We start from the raw sequence: 23,788 nt of genomic DNA, 5'->3' as shown, positions 1-23,788 counted from the left end.
GTATACGGTTTTCTCGTCTTTTAACACAATTTATATCGTGTTTGTCAATAAATATTTCTGTTATCAGTTGAGATACTTATAAGTAATCTTATCAGCAGAATTTTTTTATAGTAAGAATTAATAATGCAATCTTTTGCAATTATAAACACAAATAAGAGTTTTGCGGCCGCGAGATAGTAAGTATAAAATTGCTCTACTTATTATTTACCTGAGAAAAAATGCATGACAACGATTTACGTAACTTTTAAAAAAGTCAACATACATGTATTTTTTGTACTATTTTGAGAAAGAGATTTCGAGAAACGGTGATAAAATTGCATGGAATATTTCCATCTATGTAAAATTGATTCTCAGAGTTGTAGTCTCCTTCTCTCTCCTTTTCAACTTCGATAAAACTTTGTTACGGCAGAATAACATCCAATTGCCAAGTTATATATCTTGTGCAAACTGATATCGTAGATATAGCGTAGATATAATTTCCAGACGATGTGAAAGATTCGCATCAGCCTAAGAAAAAGAAAAGATACATATTTATAAGAGATTAAAAAATAAGAACACGAAACGCAATATACAAGCGAGAGAATGTTAAATTCCGTTAATTTGGCCGAGATGAACCTTGAGACGGTTTCTTCGTTGCAGCCGCAGTTTACAGTTAAGATGCACGAGGAGGGAACGTGTACCTTAAAGTCACTTACTTAATGGCTCGAGTCATTATGCGAATTTATGTGAATATCCCATAAAACGATTACATTTAACGTGTTTTACAAACGACACGGATATTTATCGCGGCAAACAGGTAAATCAAGTTTAAACGCGACAACATATGTCTCATAATCAGCTGATCGGACAACTGTATTAGCATTTATTGAGTTATTGAGCTGAACTTAATTCTTTCAAAATTCTAATTTTGATATCAGCTTCACAAAAAAGGCTATTATGGTTTTAATATTATAATGGATTTTAGAGGTTCAATACTGACTTTAAAATTAGATAAGATTGCGATTCAAATTTGACAGAAAACTGATCAGTTGTTAAACGTAAAGATATTTGACGTTTTATCGTGGAAAGAAATTAACATAATTTCAAGATTACGTGGACACGGAAAAAAATTTGTTAACTTGACTAAACCTTTCGACTAAATATTATCTTGTCAATGAAACATATAAAAATATTTAAATTAAATATAACATTAAATCTAACAAAACGTATATTTGACTTAAATACTAGAAATAAGATATGTTTAATTATCAAAATAACCATTTGAAAGATTTTGTCAAGTTAACAAATTTTTTTTAGTGCAGGTTTAATAATTTCAAAAGTGTGAAGTCATAATTTATGAAAAAAAAAAATGATAATTTATAGCCCTTTGTATTTATACAGCTGCTATTATGTAGCTTGTAGCTGTTTATATTTTATGTGACCATTTTAATTAGTAATTTAATATATTCTCGTTTGTATCAAAATACATAAATTTATATCAAAATTAATGAATTTATATTATTATATTCTGCAATTCTTATTATGTAAAATTTTATTTAAAATTTCACAATTTGTTAAAGATAATAAAATATAAAAATTGAAATCATAGAGAAAGACTCTTTCTATAATCTCAATATAAATATATTTATCTACAAATATATCAGGCATATTTTAGAGAAGCTTCAAAAGAATAATTAATTTTTATAAGTTTATGAATGATATATTTTTTTATAAATCACGAAAATAAAATTAGCTATACTACAGCTAAATTTTAGTTATTGGTAACTAATATATTTTTGCTATAGTTTAACGGTTCTATAGCAAAAATTTAGTGTGTAATAATTAAATTTCTCATGTGTATTATAAAGACAATTAAAATTTAGCTATTGTTACAATGTAACTAACTTTTTTTCGTGGGAATAATGGAGAATAATGTTCTGATACTTCTGAACTGAAAGGTCGCGGAATATTACCTTTAGTCTCTCGCTTGTAAGAGAAAGTACAAAAATTGGCAGTGTTTCGAGCGCGGAGCGGAGATATCGAGCGTATCGATGCTGATATTAGTCGCTATCGCGTCTCGCGGAAACGACTGCGATCAGAGAGTCGCGACTCGGTTCATCGGGGAGAGAAGTCGAGCGCAGCGGATTGGGAAACCGTGAACTTGCACGTTAAAATTCGCGAGGCTTCTCCGTCGCGAGGGAAAAACGCTGTCACCTCGACCACCAACACGACGAGGACTCGACGTCAGCTCAAGGTTGTCACGACGGACTTTCCGCCCAACCGGTTTCCGAGCCGCACCGTACATTATAGGTATATATACGTGACTTAATTTCCTCCGCGAGTGTGCGATCCCGTGAACTTCCGCAAGGCCGGTTTTACGCGAGCATCCACGACGGCGAAAAATGTCGCCACGATGAAACGGGTTTTATCATCCGGTAATAAAAGGATCGTGCAAAAAAGAAGTCGAACGGTACTTTTCGAATCCCGAAAGGTATCAAGATTTTTATTTCACTTTTTTTTATTTTTTTATTTTTTTATTTTTTTTTAGAAACTGATACATATAATAACGAATCACGTGCGCAGAAATGTTCTGCTCGTTTCGCATGTGGTGTCAAATTTTTGGTTACAGACTCTAAAGTTAAATTTGATCTCGTTTATAGAACGTGATATTGTATGGATGAAATGTATTTTTTTTTTTATTATTACGAAACTATACTGAAGATATATTTGTTTCTCTTACAGATTATTCGGAACGTGACTAGCGATTTTCTTTTGCGATATAATTGCAAATAATTGATAGTCATCAGCATCAGTTGTAACGAGTGTCTAACGAGAACGTTCTATTTTTTTCATTCCTCTTTTTAGTATATACTTGCGATAGTAAAGCAGCTTGAGATTGCTCTTTCATTGCGCCTATTAATGAAAATTATATAAATCAATATCACGCTCCAATTCAATTTATATATAAATAGGTTCATTTCTCCTAAACCCTCGACGCTTTCAATCTTAGACATGCAATTTCTCTCCGCGTTTATAAACAATTTTCTCGAAAGGCAGCAGGTCAATACACATAAGAATCCCTTCTTTTTCCCCGGCCTGCAACTGACGTTGCACAGCGTGCAAATAAAGGTGTGTGCCCCTAACATAAACGGGTGCGTGTCTAGTTCCGTCAATTTCATGATTAAGGGGAGCATTAAGTATCGCGTGCCCTAGATTTTTTAATTAAGGGGGCGTAACCCGGGTTTATAGATACGCGTTTACGCAATCGCGCACAATTGTCGATTGTGACCATTGCTTCTCTCGTTATCGAATACACTCTGTGGAAGCCTCGGGATCGTAATTAGCGCGAAGTAATCCTGCACCCCTATACAGAAACACGTGCTTGCACGTGCACAATACTGCATCATGATTTATCGTCATAATTTTGAAATGGAAAACGAGACCGCGTTGCATGCGGTTGCGCAAGCTGCGCACCTCATTAACAATAGTGTTCTACTGTTTAGCACTGATTTATGCGCGTCGTTCGGCAATGATATTTGCGATCTTCGATCAATTTTCCGCTGCAAACGCAAAAATAATGAGAATTGGATTAATGAGAGGCTAATAAGAGCTAGGCGAAGAAATTCAACGCGACCAATTTGTTTTTGAAATTTTTCTCTATTTAACTTGGACATTCATTAATTTAAATGTTGATTTAAGCGTTTAAATTAAAAAGAGGAATTTAAAAAACCATGCAGTTTATTGCGTCTAATTTCTGCTCTGACTCTTATTAATCCGTTAGCCAATCCTAGCTTTTATTATTATATTAGTTTATACATTGCGATATTCAGGAAATAACTCGTAAAAAATAAGAAATCTTGATATCAATTCACCATAGACAATAAATATTACTTATTTACTGCATCACACATTTTTATTTTATATTCAATTATATTTCGTGCGTTTTATTCCACAGTTGTGTTATTTATTTACCGTTATTGCATTTTACACATTTTATGTAAACTGTCTCTCTTTCTCTCTCTCTCAATTATATTATAAATGTTAATTGACTCAAGTTTTTTTTGCTCCATCGAGATAGAGGATGCTGTCAACACATTTCCGTTGACATATCTCAAACTTTCACTAATAAAAAAATAGGGAAAAAATCTCAATTAATTTCCCGAAGGTGAGACGGAACAACGGTAAGAAACGCGAAGGTAAAGAGCTCGTTTTTTTTTTGATCGCGAAGGCGAGTGCGATTCAGAAGCCGGGAAGTGCGATCGAACATGCGCAAAAAGCGTCGTAAAAAAGATCGGATTATTATATCAGATCAAAAGGCGGAAAACCGGATTACCTTGAGAAGCCAGAGTACAAAGCTGGCACCTAAATATAACGAACGCTCTTGCATATACGTGCATAAACGCGATAGTACTTTACTCTTACACGGATATACTCCGCTATTATTAACGAGAGTTTGCGCGACGACAAATTGATTGATGATGGCTATTTTCTGTTTCGAAAGCACGAAAACACGTGTTTCAAATTATTCGAAGTAATTTCCTTCATCGAATTGCTCTGCTCTAATTTTTTTGATCTTTTTTCATAATATCTCCGCTAAATAAGAAACAGATAATATTCAGAAAACATTTCGAATATCTAATTTTATATAAGAATACACGGAGAGAATTCTCTTTAAATACCCTTTGATTACCCTGAAATTGATAATCGTGGGACAATATTATTAATATCTATCAAAATAACAGATATAAAATCTGTTCGATTTTTTTTATTAGTATACATATTAATATTTTTTATTGCGGTAAATATTTCAGAGAAACCCTTATAAAATTCTTCCAATATCATACTGTCGTCCCACGATTACCATGCTTTTCAGGGTAAATAAAAGAAAACTCTCTCTGCGTAATAATAAAAAATCCTAATATAAATTTATAATTTTTTGAATTATTTTCATTATTAGAAAAAAGTCCTGAATTTTTCGGCCGCGAGGGAGAACTTTTTCAAGCTTCTCTTTCCGGAAGAACGACGACCCTGTTGAATGCTCTCGTTAACTCGTTTGAAAGCACGAAAAGCTCACGCGAGAATACGTATGATTCGTCTTCGAAGTACCCTATTACGAGCACGAAAGTCGATCGATCTCGATACCGGAGATCAGCTGTCCGATCGAACCTGTATACATACATATATATATATATATATATTCCTCTCGCAGAGTAAATTGCAGATCGGCGCAGATTATCGCGAATCGGAGTGCAAGGGGCGATATATATATATATATATACAGGTCGCCGCAATTCGCCGTTGTTTAGGCCATTAACGTCGATCGCCTTTGAGGTATGCACGCGCATATCGTGCCTAATATAGTGCTAGGCACTATCAATTCGCCCGCTTGTTTTGACTTTTGTTGTTCGTGAACTCGATCTCGAGCACGGCTCGAGTGCTGTCGCTCGATTTAAATTCGCGTTTGTTCGCATCTGGCCGCGAAACGAAGCGGATGTATACATGTACGCACATATATACGCCTGTTTCGCATTTTACGCATGAGATATTTATCGACACTTGCATCCGGAAAAATCGCGTGTACAGGTAACTTATATATTTCATATTTTATTAATTTCGAGATTCTATTTCTCTCTCCGTCCTTCATCCCTTGTTGATTTATGAAAATTTATTATAATTGTTTATACATATAATATATATATATATTTATTTATACAATATGCATATATAAATTATTAATTCAATTAATATAAATATATGTGTGTGTGTACATGATATATAAAAAATATAAATATATATACATATATTTATAAAAGACACAGTAGAATAGAATTTATTTATGTGCGTAGAGATTATTGTAATTTCCAGAATGACACGCAGTCATCAGCTAATGATTATTGATTCAACCTTTCATATACGTTTCTCTTAGAATAGAAATTGCAGAAGAGAAACTGTCTGATTTCAAATCAAATTGCCTTGTTCTATTAATATCCATAATAGTATTGTGAAATGTATCACATGCGAGGATTTTTAATTTTTGCACGGCATTAGAGAGTTGATATATAATTGGTAAATACACGTATAATTCTATTGAAATTTAATTTATCGACAGCACGTGTAGGCGCGCGAAATGTTTTCGTGTCGATGAAAAACGGATAAAACTGGTTACGTCAGAAAAAAGCTGATGAAAGAGTACATGTAACATCGGGAGCGACGCGACTTTTTTTTTTTGAGTTTATCATATCGAGGAAATTTATGTGTCGGACGCGATAAACAAACGCGACACTCTCCATAATGCAATTACGGCTCGAAGACCTATTTATGCATCCGCTTTCATAATTTTATCAGGAAGATGCTTTTCGTCATCCCGATTAAATTTATATAGTGTCGTTTATTGTACAAAAATTAATATTCATATATTATATTTGTTAATATAATTATCAGCAATTTTAATTAAAAGTTTACACACACAAACACACGTATCCTCTACACGGAGAGAATTTCCTCTTAGAATGTAAATCCTGAAAATGGTAATCGGTAATTAATATGTACATAGTAAAATTAATCGAACATATTTTATATCTTATTGCGATAAATATTAATATTTTTTTTGTGGTAAATACTTATAAAATTCTTTCTCTCATATACCATATTGTCCTACGATTATCATGAGTTTCAGGGTAAATTCTAGGAGAGAATTCTCTCTGTTTATGATACGATTCACACACACACACACACACACGCAGTAATTCTAAAAATATTTCGAGATACCAAATAAAATTATATGTAACCATTGTCGCGGAAATCATGGAACCGCAGAGAGGAAGAGAGATAATGATGTGTCAATTGTATTAAAATTAGAATCCAGAGATGTCACTCTCTGGAAATTGCTAAAATAATAGCTATCGTGAAGCGCATTGAAGGCCACGCAGACAGACACACCTGAAAATACAGAGATATTTTGGTAACGTTAATTCATTCAAACTATATAATTAATACATACCGTTGTAATTAGTACCGTTTCTCTAACTGTCGTCTCGATTCAATTCACTGCTTTCGCAAGCGCAGTTTCCGCTTCTCTTTTTAGGATCGACGTACGCGAAAACGAATCTCTCTCTCTTCATTCAGCTCTATCTTGCATCGGTCGTTGCATCGATCGGCGGATGTGCATGTCGCGTGCACAGAGAGAAAATATAGTGAAACTATACGCGACGATAAATAATTTATTCGGACTGTCGCGTGTAAGTAAAGACGTTCCTTTCTATCGCGCGACCGTCACCCTTTTTCATGCGAATGGAGATGCGCGTTTATCTTCGGGTGATCAAGACTGTCGTGATTCGCGCAATCCTTAATCCTATCATCATGCAAGATTGATGCAGTCGTTGCATATAAGAGGAGTGTCGCAACTGATCGGTGACACATCAGCGTGAAATTACTTTCAATCGACTAATAATGTAATCCCCCTTCCATTTCTGCTGTTTATCCTAGGTACATTAAATTAAATTGCATATCGAGCTATGATTTGTGCTCCGAAATCGGTCGAGATCGGTCATCAATTCTCTCTGAACTCTCCCCCCTATTTAATTAACTGCATATATATATTAAATTAAATTAAATTAAATTAAATTTAAGTTATATCGTTGGACAATCGATTTTTATTTTCCTCTCTCGATCACGATTAATAAACGCACTAATCGATCACTGGAGATTTATGACGCGAAAGCGTATCTCAGGTAATCGGTCGAATTTATCGGAGCATACGATCGTTTAACGAGATAGTAATAAACACGCTATTGTGAAGCAGCTTTACGATCATCTCGTCGACAGGTTTCCTTGTCAATTTTATAATGCTACGAATGGTTCGCGTCTCGATGCAGCGCGGTCGGCGACTCTGTCAATCAACTGTAACCCCAGGGTGAGAAAATATTATACATAATCGATGCGACAGGAGTGACTCATTCGGCCATTATTATCGTTATCGAACAAACACGACGAGGAGACTTCGTATGCGATGAAAGTGAAACGGATATTTTTGATATAGAAATACTTGATACGCGGAGAGAATTTTCTCTTAGAATTTACCCCGAAAAATCATGGTATTCGTGGGACAGTATTAGAAAAATTTTATAAGAATTTCTTTGATTAATATTTACCGCAATAAAAAAGATTAATATATATGTATATACATAGTAAAATTAATCGAACATATTTTATATTTTATTGTGGTAGAATGTGGTATTAATGATTTAAAATGTGATAAAAATATTTATCAAATAAGAAACTTCTAAAATTCTTCCAATACCATATTGTCCCATAATTACATAGATTTCAGGGTAAATTTTAAGAAAAAAATTCTCTCTGTGTACAGAGAGAAAGGGTGAGAAAGAGGCGAGAATATTCGTTTTTAATCTCTCTCGTATCATGGAAATTCAACGTCATAATATTCTCTTGGCGAAGAGCGGAAGCTCGTTCGTTTCAGCTTTGCGCGATTAATTTCACAACCCAGTTTAACTTTGTATTACTTGCTACCTCTTTTTAATTCCGTTCTCTATATACAAGCTTTACAATTTTTTGTTTCTTATGTGCAAGCGTTTCAGCTTCCTCGAAAGCAAACTCCGATGTATTCACTTTTTTGCGATATTTGGCTTCGTTTCATTCACCTCTGATCCAACAGATGTTTTTTTTTTTTTTTTTTTTTTATAAAAGTTCTCGATGCGATTTATTTTTTTCATAAATCTGTTATTCCATCGATCGATCGAACACGCGTAAGACATCGCAAAAAAGAATTTTTAACATATATATTAACGAAATAGAGCAAATCTCTTGGCTCGTTTATTCTGTGAATTTTGCGACAAAAATGACGAGAAAAAAAACGATTTGCTTAAATTAAATTTTTCTGTGTTAAATTTAGTCTGTTAAACAACATTGACAATAAGCTGTTTATTACTTTATTAAATAATCCGACATTTCTTAATATTCTTAAAATTAATCTGATATGGGATTTTATATTATCTATTTCCACTTTATTTTAACACGTGTCAAAACACAAAATTTATCGTCATAATTACAGGTTTGTATAGAAGTTTATATCATTATCATTAAAATGTTGTGTAACGATATAGTTCATATATATTCATGAGTGCATATTTTATATAAAATTAGGAGTATTTATAGCTTTTTTTTACGGCGCAACGTTCTGTTCAACTTCCACTTCTATTTTTTATATGGAAAGATCACCGTTATAATCCCATCGCAGTAATAAATTGCGTGCGAGAAACGGAAATTAAACAGGCACTTATAAACTATTGCATATCTTCACGTGACAAGCGTATGTTTTTGAAGCCTATCGCGTTTATCACGAAGATCACAGTTGTGTATGATTCACCCCGCAACTTACTAATAGTTAAAAATAAAATAATTTAAACAGCAGTTACTCTCTCGCAACGTCGCGTTTATACTCAAATAAACGTGCGAACTTTAACAGAGGGAGAAGACGAAAGAGAGGATTCACGCGGCTGTACAAAAGGGAGCGAATCCGCTTTTTCGTAAAGCATCGTCGTTTTAACCCCTTTAAAGCCAATTATGCACCCTGTCGTATAAGCTTTAATGCCATAGCGACGCGAACGTAAAGACTTAACTCCGTTGTTAAGTCTCCGATTTAAAGCGACAAGGTAGTTCCAAGTGCAGAATATCATTAAATCATCTCTTCAGCTTTCAATTTTTTGACACTTCTCAGTCTTGAAACAGAGGCTTGAGATCCTGTGTGTCAAAGCACGCTAAATTTTTACATAGAGACAATTTTCTCTTAGAATTTCTCTGATTAAATATTTACTACAATGAAAAAAATTAATATCTGCCACGCACTCAATAAGATCAAATATATTCGATTAATTTTACTATATATACATTGTAAATTTTAGTATAGAATAGAATTAATTAATTATATTTTATATTATATTTATTTTTTTATAAAAATATTTTTTAAAATATTAATATTTTTATTATACAAAATTTTGAATACCATATCGTCTCATGATTACCATTTTCAGGGTAAGTTCTAAGCGAAAATTCTCTCCGTGAAACTCGTAAAAATTGTTAGCGAAAAATGGATTCTTCTAAACAATTTCTATTGAAAAAAAAGAGAGTTTAATTAGCGAGAAATGAACTCACATAATCGTGATATGATTTTAACGAGAAGTGACTTTGATCATCGGTTACGCGAACGGGACGTAAGTCGCGATGATTAACGAGCGCGAACTATTTCGATGCCGAGCTACTTTATCAATTTCGGTCACCCACGCTTACTTCCTGGCCCCGACGAGACAGGAAGAGCGAACGGATGCGCGTGGGTCTCTTCGAAATCGCGATCGTAGATCGATAACGCGGATAGAATTATTGCTCGCTCGTATATAATGGCTTGCGAAATTTGTTAGGAGAAGAATACACGATGTCCTAATCGATAAATTATTGACATCCATCTGGAAGCATGGAAAATAGTACGGAAATATTTTTCTTAATCTAGATTTCATGAATTTCTATTTCATGAATCTAGATTTGATAAATTTTATTGACCATTTTTGACAATAAATTATTGAATGTTTATTAAGATTTCGATCTTTTCGAAATAATTTATTCTCGACTAATTAAGCTTAAGCTCTGTTTTGATTAAGGATGGAATTTATTATCGATTTATTATTCATGCAGAAAAACATCTCATTAACCTCATTGGTCGACATCGTGGTAAAAATCATTATATATGAAGTTCGAGAAAGTAAGATCGTGGTAAAAATAATCAGTATTGATTCTTTTGTCGTAAATATTAAAATGTGCTCTTCAACGCGATTATAATTTTGATTAAGATAATTTCAATACTTTCTCATTTCTCGCAAAAGGGTTGTGTACAAAAATGAACATTTTATATAGCAATTAAAAATATAATTTGTGTCTTGCTGCAATAAGCAATCGCAAGTATTTTTTTTATTCTGTTTTGCGAAAACTACCTGTTGAATATTATATAAAGTAAATCGCACAACTATTGCTAATGTTTTGCTTATACAAATATTCTGTGAATTTATTTTTTATTTCCCTATAAATATTTTTTTTTAATATTCTCCGAGTTAAAGCAATATATGATTCGAAAAATGTTGGCAAGTCAAATGATCCGATATATATAATATATATATATATATATAGAAAATTATTTTTAAATTACACAGAGAAAATTTTCTCTTAGAGTTTATCTTGAAAATCAATATGATATTGGAAGAATTTTATAAGAGTTTATCTGATTAATATTTCCACCACAATAAAAAATATTAATATCTATCACAATAAGATATTAAATATGTTCGATTAATTTTAATATGTACATATTAATATTTTTTATTACATTATTTTATTAAATTATTAATTATAATTATTTTTTATCAAACCTTGTATTAAATTATCTTCATAAAAAATATCGCAATTTTTTAAATGCCTAAACAATTCGATATGTATAGCGTATTGAAAAATAATTTTGTTTTCTGCTATCTATTTCGGAGCAAAAGAATCGAATGAAAAAGAAAGTTGCGCGAGAAATAACGATGATATGTTATCGCGAAGCTTTCGTAAATGCAGAGAGTTGTGCTTTACGAGAGGATGGTACGAGCCCCATGTGTGAGCAGCATGTGTTGTTCGCGCTTTAAAAATAGCGGCGGTGTTTGCGTTCCCACGATCAAGGAACTCCGATGTGGTTGATGAGTTCTCCTCCCTCGCGTGTGGCGGATCGATGGTGAACGGATGGCCGGGGTCTTTGAGGAAAATCGATAATTAAAAACCGTCGTCGTCGTCGCTTCGATAGTCCAGGTATCGAAATTGGGACTTTGCGAACGATTTTATTGCTCTTTCGCGCGACACTTTACGAGCCGGTTCTCTCTCTCTCTTTCTTTAGTCGTTTTGCGATTCCTCGCTAACTATTCGCGATATACCAACCTATCGACGTTGGTTGTTAACGTGTATTAACCATGGTCTCAAATTAAACATCGAGCTCTTATTGCCGAGCGACGACGAATTATATTAGAAATCACCTAGTACACGCGACATGAAAGCAGGAAAAGTTAAATAGTCTGAAAGCCGGATATTATTTCTTTTTTAATATTGACGCAGCACTCACTCGCGACATAGCGGTTCTCGGAATTGTAGATTACAAATGATATGATTAAATGCAAAAATGTTGTACTTCGTTCCTCGTCGATGATTATATCAATATTCCGTCATATATCTTCTCGATCGTAAATATTCACGATTCGCGAAATACCTAGTAAAATGGTATTTATTGCAATGATTTGCAAAACATTTTATTGAATCGTCGAGACAAAGCTTTCGTCTCACTTAAACTGCACAATAAACATTAAATGACTCTTCGCAAAGTTGCATTCGCGCTTTATCTATATGACAGGTGCGTAAACATTTCAAGGAAATCGATATATGCACCCCGATAATACGATTCGATATACAACCGGCATAAAGAGGAGACATTTATTGCGCGCTTTTGTGTGCATTTTCCTTGAAAATCACGAGGAGGTAATGTTGCAAAGTAACAATCGCGCGCGTGATGTCGGTGGGATCTTGTGTAGTTTGCCAACATCGGCGATAATTTCAACTTTGAGAGATCGAAGCACGCCCAGTTATATAACGGTCGAATATTGCATGCCGTAAATTATTCTTACGGCACGAAAATACGGTGTTACAATGTTTTCTTTGCAAAGTGCTCTTAAAGTCCTGTTTCTCTCTCTTGGGGTTTCGTTTAAAAGCTGTTTGTCTTTTATTATAGCGGAGCATAACTTTCAGGGAAGTTGTATTTTACTTACGGTATTATTTTTTTAATCGAAATTTCTTCGGTCAATTTAAAGTCGATTTAGCTCAGACGGCTTCTCCTCTTCATCACCCTCTCAACATGTTACATGTTTTGCTGCAAGTCTCTAATTAAAATTCCGTTAGAGCATGGATTTTCAGATTTAAAATATCTTGAAATTTTCCACGGCGGAAAAAACGATCGGTCGAGAGAGGAATTCACCGATTGAAAGAAACAGCAGCAGGTAGAGGAACCGTACCGCATTCCTCCATAGAAGTCGTCAAAAATACCGTCGACAAAGAATTCGAGTCTATAGCGGCATTCCGCGAGGAATTGGCGCGTAAGATGATGCGACTGACTGCGATGGAGAAGGTCGGATGCTTCTTCAGTATCTTCGGGTCTCACAATCTTTCGATAGATCTCCTCTCGATTTCACTCGTCGTTGCTTAAACTCGGATCAGACCTCGGAGGAGGAAGAGCGATCGGTCCAAGGGGTTGCTCAATTCAAACCGCCCGGGTAATAATTAATGATCGCGTTACGACGACGCGAACTCGTCGCATTCCATAATGGGACGTCAACGAGGAAGAAGAAATGCGGGAGATAAGGAGAGAAAGTCGTCTTCGCAGTGTGCGCTATAAACTAGATCGTCGTTGATGCGGCCTGAGATAACGAGACTCGATCTAACGAGCTATGTTGCACTTAGAGCTCGACCCGAGCGAGATGAAACGAAACGAAACGAACCGGAGTAATGTGTGCTTGCAACGAGTGCTAATATTATATACAGTGGAAAAAATTATTAACTTGATTAAACCTTTCAACTAAATATTATTTTGATATTTGATATACTTCTTAGTTGTTTAAATATTATTTTGTTAATTGAACATGTAAGAATATTTAAATTAAATCTGTGTTAAATCTAACGAAGCGTATATTTGACTTAAATATATTAATATATGTTCAATTAACAAAATAGTAATTTTTTTCAATGTATGCTAATTAAAACTCTTCTTACTGATAAAAATTCTGAGATTTTTTTGACGATGCCATATGCGCACCGAGAGAATTTACCCTGAAAATCGTGCTGGAAGAATTTTGTAAGAGTTTCTTTTATTAATATTTTCACCAAAAATATTCATATCTATCACCGCATAAAATATGTTCGATTAATTCTACTATGCACATTAGTAAAATTTTTTATGTGTCATATTGATATTTTCTTATTGTGGTAAATATTTAATCACAGAGAAATTCTTATAAAATTCTTCCAATACCATATATTGTCTCAGGATTACCATGATTTTTAGAATAAATTCTAAGAAAAAATTTTCTCCATGTATATTAATCGTATTGCACATGTTATATCATTCACTCATTAATATGTTATGTGCGTAATTTACAGAATTTTTTATCAGATAATAATCCTTAAGATTCGCCAGTAATAATTAATAAAAATCTTTTTTCAATGGTAAAAGTCGACCAAAACTGGCAATTATTTATTATAGATAATTAGTTAAAATACAACGTTTCGGCAGTCATTGCAGCCATTTTCAAGTAAATCTATAATAAGTTGCATAAAATTGTATTAAGAATTTTTTTATATTACGTCATCTATAGTTCTGAATAAGGAATATGTCCTTAAACGTACGATATGTGTTCTTTCGAGGAATTAAAATTAAAAGAATTGAGAGTAGAAATAAACTTGACAATAGCACATAAAGTTTTCCCTCTAATGATTGAGAACCTAAATAATTATATATCGCAAAATTGTACTGATTATTTTTTTAATCTATTTTTCAAGAGTATCGTAAAGTCATGCTTGTATAACTAGTGCTAATATTTAAAGATATGTTAATTTATTCCTCTTACTAGTAAAACTTCTAATATTTATTCATGTTTAACGTAATACTTATATATATGTTAATCATTGCATATCATACTTTCATTAATATTTTTTGTGTCTAATATATAGAATTTTATATTACGTAATTTTCTTATATACATATAATATATCTGAATAAAAGATACCTTTAAATGTCCAATTATATGTATATCTTTCAAAGAATGAAAATTTGAAAGATCGAGAATCTGAAGATTTAGATTTATAATTTTATAAAACTTTTTAATAATTATTTTTAATGGAACTATTTTTTAAGAGTATTGCAAAGACATCTACCAAGTACATTTGATTATGTTGTAACACGATTACTTCTGTTGTAATCAAACATTTTCCATTCTCATTCCAGGTGCGATAGAGCCACGGATCATCGACCTCCAGGAGATCATGAGCACATCCTGATTGCCGTGGTCCGCGAAAGGATGGACGACATTGACAGGTCGACATCGGCGAGAATCGCGAATCCGGCACTGACAGCTTAACGTCAAAGTGAGGAAAAGAAACCGAATTAACATCCCCGTTATAAGCATAAGGAAGGAAAAATTTCGATCCCGAGGAATAATTTCTTCTCTGAGAAAGAGAGCGACAAGAAAGAGAGAATCATTCCTTCCTTCCGGCTCTTCTCGCATCCCTTTTCACCGCGATCGGACCCAGAGGAGATGAGCATCATAGCTATCGCCCGCAGGAACTGGGCTCTGCGCCTGTCGGTGGTGCTCAACGTGTGTGTGCTGCTGTACGTGTGCGCTCACATCGGTTCGTCCGGACCCTGGATCGAGGAACCGCCGACCAATTGGGCGGCGGCCCCGGAGACCTATGATCTCTCGAACGGCACTCAGAAGGGTGCCCCCACATCCTTGTTGTCCCCGTTGGTCGCGATCGCCGTCAAGGATGTGGCGAACAACAACAACAATGGTGGCCGTACGCTTAGGCTCGTCACCACGACGCCACCTCCCAACGGGGCCAAGGCCGAGGCTCTCGATAAGTCGCGGGAGCACCCGCGTAATCAGACGGTACTATCTCGTCCTGCTCTTCTGCGTCTTTCTCTTCGATTCTCGTGCAAATAACTCTCCTGATCGATGCTTTAGATTAAAGTCGTTGGTCTGTCTATTTATCAGAGTGATGATTCTTCTTTTCAACGAGATATAAGGATTAAAAATTGGAATCATATTACAATTAATTTGAAAAATCCTCTCGGCTATAATACGTCTTTATATAAAGTTACATTTATTTACTGTGTGCGAGGAGTTAAAAATTGAGGAATCTAAATTATTTCTTGCTTCTTGAAGATTTGATTATTATAGAAACCTATATATAGACAAAAGTTTTGTAAATTTTTCCGATCTATTAAAAAATTAAATAATTAATTCTACTTACAAACAATTTTGTTTTATAAAAGATTCTTACTAAAATTATATCAATAAATAAATAATGATCCAAATTCTTGTAGAAAGGAGGGGATTCATTACTCTTTTAGATCCATTTTAGGGCATCGCGATAGAGGAATTCAAGTCTGGAGGCGATCGTTGTCGCGCTATTCGCGGCATTTCCGTCGCCGAAATGCAAATTTCCCTTTCAAACGGTAATTGATTCATACGCTTTCTATCCAGGCGAGGAACAGCACGGTGAACGTCGCGCGGGAGCCGATGAGCCTGAAGGAGGCTATAGCCTGCAATGAGAAGTCGACGGAGCCTAGGCGAGCGCAGCGCGGTGATTACTGGGTGCTGTACAATTACGTGCCGATGAGCATGGCAGTGAGATGCTGGGAGAGCGTGACATACACGACGCACGCCGACTACACCTTCCTGGATAATCTGGAGCCGCTGCTGGAGCGCTGGCGGGCGCCGATATCGATCGCCATGCACGCACCCGGCACCGACTTTCCGGCGACCCTCAACGCCATCAGGTACTCGAGAAACTGCGGCAGTCCGTTGGTCTCACAGCTGGTGACCTTTCACGTCTTCTTCAGTAGCAAGCACGTGCCAAAAATGGTAAATAGAGACAATGGTCTCCTCTTGAGATTATTTCTTGTACTTATCTCTGCTGAGCCCTTCTTCAATTCTAGATGAATCCCTACGAATCTGCAACAGTTTACAAATATTCTAAATCAGCATGATGAATGATGATTAACTGCAATATTTGTCCCTGGAAAATACTCTCAAGTTTTTCCTCAATTCTTTCCTGTTTTACGCAAAGCTACAACATGTTGCAGATATTTTAGAAATATGTCAGTAATGTTATCATTTTTCTTATTTTAGAATCTATGTGATGAAATCTATATTAGCATTTACGCGAGACAAAATTATACATTTATAAAGAACTAAAAGAATATTTATTTTGCATTAAATGCGCAATCTATATGTTTTTTATTAAATAAATCCATGAAATAACTTTCTTGAATTTTACTTGCAATTATCGATCACGTTTACATTTTATGTAAAATTTGACAAATTGCATGCTATCAATCTGTCAAATAACAGAGCAGATTAATCGTAGATTCAGGTAAACGTTTTGTTATGGCAAAGCACGTCCTCGGTAATTTGTTTCTCGAATGTAATGCGTGCGTCGATTTCTATCGTATGCATATGTCCGCGTTGTCACGCGAGGAATATTCAGATCGTGAACCCTCTTTGCGTTGAGTCCGTGTAAGTCTCGTTGGATTGATTTACGTCGTAAACGAGGATATCTCCTAGACATAACGGATACGCATATCTGGTCATCATAAAATAATTTTGCGGTTTCTCCATATGCGGTTTCATTCGCGATGGATTCACGTTTTACAAACAGGCCTTTAACGATTGTTAACTGTGACTGCAATCGGAAACCGCGCGTTATCTTGCGGCGCACTAGTCCCGTATGCATGAATAATTGTCGTTCATAGCACATATTAGCTTTTCCTCTTAATCTTCGTAAACGTAATATTAATCTCCTTTTATGACGTGATACTAAGGAAATAAATACTAAGCTACAACAAAAATATATAAAAACCGTGTATATAAGAAAAGACATACGCGGAATACTGAAATCTTTTACATAACATTATCTGACATTTTATTGACGAATTTTTTTCTTATCAATGTCACATTATACTCGACTAAATGCATCTATCGTGTAGGTCCCACCGTCAGAGAAGATTATTTCCGACACGTATAACTGTTCGCTCGGACCGCCATGGGTGAACATCAGCCTCGCAAAGATGTACAAAAACGAGAAGAAGCTGCTGTACCCAGTGAACGTGGGTCGCAACATTGCCCGCGAGTCTTCGCCCACTTTCTACGTATTTCCCAGCGACATTGAGCTGTACCCCAGCCCGAATCTGCCCACCACGTTTCTAGAAATGATCCGCAGGAGGGATCAACCTGCCCTTCACAAGCCTAATCCTAAGGTCTTTGTGCTGTCGATCTTCGAGGTGGACGAGAAGAGTCAGCCACCCAACAACAAGACGCATCTGGTATGTCCTCTTGTTTTACGCGGACTTGCACGCGATTTGTTGCGCGGTTGTCCCTCGGCGACAATTAAGCACGTGCGAAAGAGAGCACGACGAGAGTATATCCGATTGTGCGTTAATAGCGTAGGCGAGGGTCGACGGCGAATCAATGGAGCTTCCTTTGACCGTGGACCTTGATACGTAGAATTAGCGTCGCTATTGTCCGGCCGCTGTGTATATTGTACGGCACAATGCACTTTTTGTCGCGTCGCAGTCTGAATTAGAGCGGCGTAACAGAGTACGATTGTAATCTTGAAGTGCGTTTGCACAATACAGGTTGCCGGTTATATCCCTTTTCTATTTTTTCCGCTACAGAAGCTGTCAAAAGTCGAAGCTAATCACGCGCGAATTTGATGTGTCTAATATGATTCGTTTCCCTATTTATATTCAAATGACGAGAGATGGAAATCTAAATTATTTATATTATATTTATGAAAGTTTTTTTGGCGTAAAACCTGTTTTTGCGAGAATTTTATTTTTTCTGCGGAAATTTATAGGTACAGATGCTGAAAGCGGGCACCGCCATACCATTTCATAAGAAATTATGTTCCGGCTGCCATAATGTGCCCAAGAGTAAGGAGTGGCAGGAAGCACCAGAGACAGAGGATCTGCATGTCTTCCACGTAGGCAAGAGAACTGGCAGCTTCGTTCACTGGGAGCCGATTTTTATCGGGACCAATAATGATCCTCTTTATGACGAAAGACTTAGTTGGGAGGGAAAGAGTGATAAGATGACGCAGGTATCTGTTTACATAAATTATTTAACATTAGAATCATTCAAATTAAAAAAAAATTATTAGAGGATGTCTAAGAACTTTTTCAAAATTATACCTATATATATAGTTTCATTCAAAATAATAATGAAGTTAATGTAATATTACTCTTTACAATATAATCAAAAAATACAATGTAAAAAATGCTTTATATATAGAATGAGATAAAACTCTCGATTTTGCATACCTTGATACATCAATGTTTCTCGTTTGCACAGGGCTACGCACTCTGCGTTCTCGATTACGATTTTCTTATCCTGGATAACGCTTTCTTGGTGCACCGGCCTGGCATCAAAATCTTTAAGAAGGATTCGCATCGCGACATGCTTACTGCGAAGACGAATGCGCTCATCAAGAAGATCATCATGCCGGAGCTGAAGGTGCTGTACGGTACGAGGAAGGGTTGCGCCGTGTAGCCCGTGGAGTTGCCGGCATGACGGCACGTGCTCTACGGGTGTTCGTCCGTACAACGAAACTTAAGAACTTCTCTGTCATTTGCATCGTCAAGCTTCGTCGCACGACGGATTCGCAACGATCCAATGCTGCGATTCGTTCACGGACCCCGGGAGCGTGTTCACGTGCGTTCTGTGCGGCCCCTTCGTAAGCGAGGCTCACTAAGGAGCATTCGCTGCGCAGGATAGAGGGTCTCTCTTTTTCCCGAATTATGCCAACTCTACGGTGCCGAACAAGCGAACGAATTATTACATAAATATTTGGTGAGTTTATAAAGCAACCAACGGGGCATGATATGTCGTGTCTCCGCGATAAACGTGTGTCACATCGCCATTATTGTTATCATCTTCGTCGTCAGTGTCGACATTAACGTCGCGATTTTCAACGGTAATTCTTCAGCTTTTGTAATAAAGGAACCTAGCATATAAAGGAATCGTACCACGTATTTTTCACTCGTCGAATAAACATATTCTCTTCCTAGCAAGTACGGTTGTATATAATGAAATGGTGCCTCTCGTATACATCTCAGTACGTCTACAAAGATAACTGCGCTTTCGGTGAAAGTTACGAGCGACGCTGTCAATTTCGACGCGACTTCGTGACTCGTGGCCGATCATTAGATTCGCAACGTTTCTTATTCAAGAATTTAGATATTATATCAAGGAATACTGCAATATGATATGTTGCACACATACTGTTGCAAATATTACATAAATATTATTTACACGATGCAAATATTATCAAAGTAAACTATCGTTTATTTATTTACAGAATATCAAATAGTAAAGCAATCTAAAAATATGCAATATAATTTTATAAAATTATGTACTATATATCTATCAAATATTTTTTTCTGTTGATTTTACATTATTTTTATTCTTTATTATAAAATATTTTATCAACTTTTATAAGTAGAAAATGATTATAAATATGGCCGATAATTTAGCTGGAAAATTTTATTTATAATGACTTCATCAATTATTGAAAATATTTAATTATACGTTAATTATATACTGTATAACTGACATATTGTTATATTGTGATTGATCGGTGCTTGTTCTTTTAGTGATGTCTTAATGGTCACTAATAACTAGCTTTATCAATTTTTTTAAAGTTCTTAACAACAAATAGATGTTATTAAATAAATTATAAAACTATATATATATATATAATTGGATAATAATTAAATAATGATATTAATAAAATTATTAAGAAATTTTTATATACTTTAATCGAAAATAAAATATATTTTCTTTTAATATTTTATGATTATATATTTATGATAATGAAAATTCCACTTTGATGTTTACTAATATACAGCTGAATAATCAACGTATTAATATATACTTTATTAAATCTTTTCAATAATTTGATGTTTTTTTTACGGTACATGCATAAATATATCTTTCATTTAAGTCATTTAATTTGAGTCTATGCATTTTTGAGTTTTACATTTTAAATAAAAAATGCCTTTTTTATGTCATTTAACTTACGTTTTACTTATAATTTTTAAAATGCCGAGTCAGTCTGTAGTGACTGATAAACTTGGGTTGATTGAAATATATAATTGCATTCAGATAAGTTAAATGCATTAAAAGTTTGCAATCTAAACTATTCATCACAATCACATTAAACTCTTATATCGCATGTTACATTCATCGGCACGGAAAATATATTGTACGGTTCTCCTTCTGTCTATAGGCATTGAAACAAGAACTTAGTACGCGCGAAATTATTTATGACTAAAGGAATAAAAAATCGCCAAGACTGAGGAATATTTGATATAAATTTTCTAGGACTCCTTCGCGAGTGACTTGATCGATGAGTCATCAATAATTTATTAACTTTGCGTTAGCAGAGAACGTCACATTTTCAAACTCTATTCATTGGAATATTTCGGTTCGGTTGTGATAGATAACAACAAATGGAAAGGATAAAACGGTGGAACGATATCGGATTTACAAACGATTGGTTCGGATCAAATAATGCGATTCAAACAGTACATAGCTTGTATTAAGAAAGAACAACCGCGTCTGTAATCTGAAAAACAAGGAAAGTCTTATCTTATAATATACATACACAATTCATCTTATATACCAAAAATATTATCGTGTAGTCAATGACTTTCGGCGATTTCGCGCGAGAACATAGTATTTTCTAATCTTAAATATTCTCTAAGTACAGGATATTATATATATACATATATACTGTTACTAAAGACACTGTCTATTTACAGTATTACTCTTGCACAGGCGCCTGTTTAATGTAACATATAATTGTATTTAAGAATGATACATTCCGTGATTTTCTCATCTAACATAAGTCCTCGCTTATAAGTAAATAGTTTACTTTAAAAAAAGCTAATCTTCAAAAATTTATATCGCAAATTTTTCCGAGGATTGATAGACATTATCGGTGATCAATTAAGAATTATTAAATTTTTTTTTATCGTAATTTGTCAAATATATATAATATAATAACATCACACACATAATATAATTATATATTAAAATATAACAATTATATTATATATAATTTTAGTGCAAAAAATTATGCCATCATATAAAATATGATGTATAGAGTTACAGATATCGGTTCTTCAAGTGAAACCGTTTATTGTACATAATACAGTAAACGCATAATGTAAGCCATATACTTTTTTATCATCACCCCGAGTAATACGGTTAGAGCGAGATGTATATACGATCTTTCGTAATTATTAAGACTTAAACGTGAAAATAGTAGGTGAGTCAGTATATATATATATATATATAGTAATATCTCGAAAATGATTTTAATTAAACATTTTTAACCGGAACAAAATGCTGACTCATTTTTGTGATAATATTAGGGCACAAAGTAATTAATATTTCTGTAATCATGCTTTGTTCGCGCTGTAAAGGCATTTTTGAAATAAGAATTAAAAAATCATGATTCCTCGCATATATAAATAGATAATGATTATTGTCGAGGATGTTGATTAAATTCTTTTGAGAAATACAGTTTACGCGTTATATAATTTATATATATGTAAATATATAAATATTAAAAATTTATTAATGTAATGTTATATTTTGTTTATATCACATTAGTTCTGTATAAAGCTGGAAGCTATCAAAGATTAATGTCCTCAGGATAATCACTTATATATATAAAACATAGTTCAGTTTACACGTCGCCGATAATGTTTCCCATATAAAGCTCAACTTACATCATATAAGTTCCTTTCACCTCCTCGTCTTCTTTCTTAATTTATCGGAGCTGTGCAATTGCTCGTATGTGTGTGTATGCATAAAATGTGTATTCTGTGCCTTATATGTATATTATATCTGTCTCCTCGCGTGCGTGCGTGTGCGTGTGCCAAAAATGTGCGTGTACGTTTACAGCGAGCTATATGAATGAACCGTAAGGAGACAAGCTAAAGAAAAAGCTGACTCAATTATACAATTGATACAAACCATAGAGATCGGTTTATATAAATAATTGTAGCGAGATTTTTATATCTATTCCCTAAAATATTGTAATAAAAGAAAGAGAGAGTGAAACGCGGTCTCTCTCGTCGTTTTCTCTTCCCTTTTTCTCTATCTTACAATTAATGTACAATTAATTCAATTTCAATGACAAAAAAATATGCGTTACGCGCCGAAGTAATGTAACACCAATATCGTTGAGTTTGACTGAGCATTTTCACGTGCAACAAATAGAGACTGCGAATGAGTCATGATGAAATGAAATGCGCAGATATTGGTTTTTCTAAACAAATTATTATATGCGCGCGATGCGAGATATATCTTGTAATTAATGTAAATATATGTGACTGTGTAAATAAAAGTTGTCTCATCCCGCGACTATTTTCATTTCGGGAAAATATGTTGCTATGCATTTGTAAACTATTCAGCGAAGCATATGAGTTTGCCGGAATAAAAAAAACAATCACGTCACATTGTGTTCTCGTTTAATGTATATTTAAGAATGTAAATTATACAGATGTCATTACAGATGTGTAATTTTATAGATGTAATATTTTCGCTGCTTTATGTCTTATATAATTCAGGATTTATGTTACATCTCTAAATGCAACAAAAATGTGAAGATAATATCACAGAGAGGAAAAAAAACATTTTCGCTTTTTTAATTATAAAATTTCTATTTTGCAAATTATAATCTTAAATAATTATATTCAATAATTATATTAAAGAAATTACAGCGTTACATAAACGTATACAATATGATGGTGTACATACTTGTAAGAGAAATGAAAACGCATACAATCACCTGTTCCGATATATATATACATATATATATGTGTGTGTATATATATATATATATATATGTATGTATACAAATGAAATTGTGTATTTTTCCAAACAAA

The 23,788-nt window shown here is 34.3% G+C and overlaps 1 protein-coding gene across 4 annotated transcripts in view; it reads left to right on the top strand.

Annotated features, from left to right (window-relative positions):
* Positions 1-19,849, top strand: part of LOC114938355 (beta-1,4-glucuronyltransferase 1) — a 38,931-nt gene extending 19,082 nt beyond the window's left edge. The window contains exons 1-6 of one of the 4 annotated variants that reach the window (XM_085481202.1): positions 12,558-13,557; positions 15,056-15,716; positions 16,314-16,694; positions 17,819-18,154; positions 18,688-18,930; positions 19,182-19,849. In XM_085481202.1, the coding sequence (XP_085337328.1) occupies positions 15,366-15,716; positions 16,314-16,694; positions 17,819-18,154; positions 18,688-18,930; positions 19,182-19,379 (1,509 nt within the window). In that variant the 5' untranslated portion in view covers positions 12,558-13,557; positions 15,056-15,365 and the 3' untranslated portion in view covers positions 19,380-19,849. Of the gene's footprint in view, positions 1-12,557; positions 13,563-13,621; positions 13,907-15,055; positions 15,717-16,313; positions 16,695-17,818; positions 18,155-18,687; positions 18,931-19,181 lie in introns of those variants that run through there. The other 3 variants (XM_085481203.1, XM_085481204.1, XM_029312270.2) reach the window with 3 other exon arrangements.
* Positions 19,850-23,788: the final 3,939 nt, after the last annotated feature.

This window comes from Nylanderia fulva, unplaced genomic scaffold (genome assembly GCF_048542155.1).
Source record: "Nylanderia fulva isolate GAGA-0341 unplaced genomic scaffold, ASM4854215v1 Scaffold17, whole genome shotgun sequence".
Taxonomy (NCBI): domain Eukaryota; kingdom Metazoa; phylum Arthropoda; class Insecta; order Hymenoptera; family Formicidae; genus Nylanderia; species Nylanderia fulva.
This window is presented reverse-complemented; position numbering and strand designations above follow the sequence as displayed.